At 43.3% G+C, this 2,331-nt stretch overlaps 1 protein-coding gene across 1 annotated transcript; it reads left to right on the forward strand.

The window, feature by feature from the left end:
* Positions 1–1,446: 1,446 nt before the first annotated feature.
* On the forward strand, positions 1,447–2,070 carry LOC148033367 (uncharacterized). Its single transcript, XM_087682273.1, has one exon. The coding sequence runs from the start codon at positions 1,508–1,510 to the stop codon at positions 1,943–1,945; it is 438 nt and encodes a 145-aa protein (XP_087538399.1). The 5' UTR covers positions 1,447–1,507; the 3' UTR covers positions 1,946–2,070.
* The last annotated feature ends 261 nt before the right edge of the window (positions 2,071–2,331 follow it).

Below are 2,331 nucleotides of genomic sequence, written 5' to 3' on the forward strand. Positions count from 1 at the left end.
TTATTGATATGAAAACAAACCCAAAATTTTTCAAAAGCTCTCAACTTGCTCGATAATTTTTAATTCAAAGCATGAGTGTGAAGATTGTTTTCCTAGTGATTTGCCATCAGGTTGACCTCCTTAGGGTAACATTGAACAGGTGGTTTGATGTGCTAAACATGCTAAATTTGTTTGCAAACCATTGTTTAGGCCTAGCACTAGTGAATTGAGTGAGGTAGTGCACCAACCTCATTACTACCTCACCATTGGTTTAATTAACTGAGCAATTTGCCATAGGTATCGAAAAGTGCCCTAATTAAGAGCATCTACAAAATGTATGTTTAGTATTGGAATTTCTATGACACAATGCATTGAATGTGAAAGAAAGAAGGTATGCATGTGTGTTGTGTATGCACGCTTGCTTGTACACATGTACTTTGTTAAAATACATACATATATAAATAGGTACACATAAAAGATGAGATAGGATAAGTAAGGAACTATACATTCTATTTGAAAGTGTGTGCGTGTAATAACATTGAAAACAACAAAATTAGTCTTAATGCATGGTTTTAAGCCAACAGGGGTTCAAATAAAGTTCGATACTTTTGAGAAGATGATCGGCTCATTTGCAGTGATCCACTCCATGGATATCATTTAAACAAAGCAAATGATTGTGGAGAGATGATCAATTTGTGACCACTTTTTTTGAATGAGAGGCCGAACATAACATTTTTCACTTGAAACTAAAAGGACTCTTAAGTTGTTATTTGGTATATAGCCTACAATGGGATGGGAGTATATGGCATTGACATGATTGTTGCTAATGTAGATTGAGGGGACCGAGATCATGAGAAAGAAGGAGTACGAGAGCCTAAATAGCACAAGATCAAGATGAAGGTACTCGAATCCCATGCGCAATTAGCATCACATGGGAAATTAGGAAAGTGAAAGGGGAGGTACTAGTGTTACATGTGGAACCCAATGCGTAGACTAGTGGAAGGTTGTTGGTAATTTTTAATTTGTTCCTTAATTACCACCCGATAAAGGCTTGTAGGAGCATGAGGACGGCAAGGGAGGTGCATGCCGGTCAGATAGGGATATGAGGCATGGGAAAAGGAGTGCTGGCTGGTTGGGGGAAGGTGAATGAAGGGGATAAGGATGAAGCAGAAAGAGGAGTACCAGACGTTAAATGAAGGTGGTGAAAGTACTATCACATGCAAAATTAGCAAAGTGTGACAGGACGTGAGAAAATTAGCAGAGAGACGCTTTCGTACCATAGTACAATGAGGATCGCAAAGAGTGCAAGCACGAAAACTCGAAGGTAACTAGTAAAGCGATACTTTCTTACCATTGTCCTGGGCCGAGGAGCACAAGAGTGTAAGGAAGTTGGAGCTCAGCTCACTGCAAAAGGGAGAGGCGATAAGAGCACGTGGGACAAATAGGTCCTATAAGAAGAAGAGAAGCGAAGGGGGGATCCAGGGCACGCCCAAATTATCCCACATATCACAAAATATATACAGCCAGTATGTCGGTAACGGTGAGCAAGGAGGTGCTTTGCAACGATCTCCGCACCGCGTTGCATGGCAAAGTGGACGCCGACTCTCTGGAGGATTCCGTGCGGTCCATGCAGCGGGCGTCTTCCCAGCATCCGGTGTCTGGAGGCATTGTGAGCTCCATCTTTTACGTGCATATTGATCTGCAAGTGAGAGGTTCAGCCGCCAAGAAGTTCGAAGGCTATGCCGGAGGTATTTTCACTGCTGGAGGGGGAACTATCATCGGCGTTCTCTTCACGGACGACGTTGAGAAGCTGTACGCCAACACGGCTAGCTTCCAGTTCAACTCCACCCCCTTTTATTTCAACATCAACTTCTTCGATGGGAGCAGTCAGCTGCTGGGTCACGTGCAAGCGGGCGCCACCTCCATCGCTACTGGGATCGGTGGTGGCAGGGGAAGCTGGTCTTGAAGAATATACATATCACATATATGATCAGACACCGCTGATCTCTTGCACCTCACCTTTGTACGAGTACTCCTCCATCATGTGGTGGTGGAATTTGCTATAATAAAAGTACTTGTGTGTGTTTCTCTTTCTCTCTCTCTCTCTCTCTCTCCCCACCCCATGCAAAAAGAACTCTTAACTTAAATGACTTTTTCCTTCATTTCTCAATTCAGGTTAGACTCTCTTGTCGCAGCTCTATATTAGGCTATCTTCTTTTAATTAGACTCTCTTCTCATCAAACTTCGATAGATGTGCTCATGGGCGGCCCCACCATGCATCCTCGTACGCCCTCCCTTTGTTCTCCCTCCTACACTACAACATGCATTCACACTCCATAAATCTGCAACTCT

This window comes from Lygodium microphyllum, chromosome 7 (assembly GCF_053477565.2).
Source record: "Lygodium microphyllum isolate KBCC chromosome 7, Lygodium_microphyllum_v1.1.10, whole genome shotgun sequence".
Classification (NCBI taxonomy): Eukaryota; Viridiplantae; Streptophyta; class Polypodiopsida; order Schizaeales; family Lygodiaceae; genus Lygodium; species Lygodium microphyllum.

Bases quoted from the DNA above. Each gene is read 5' to 3' on its own strand.
- LOC148033367 (XM_087682273.1), top strand. From the start codon at position 1,508: ATGTCGGTAACGGTGAGCAAGGAGGTGCTTTGCAACGATCTCCGCACC.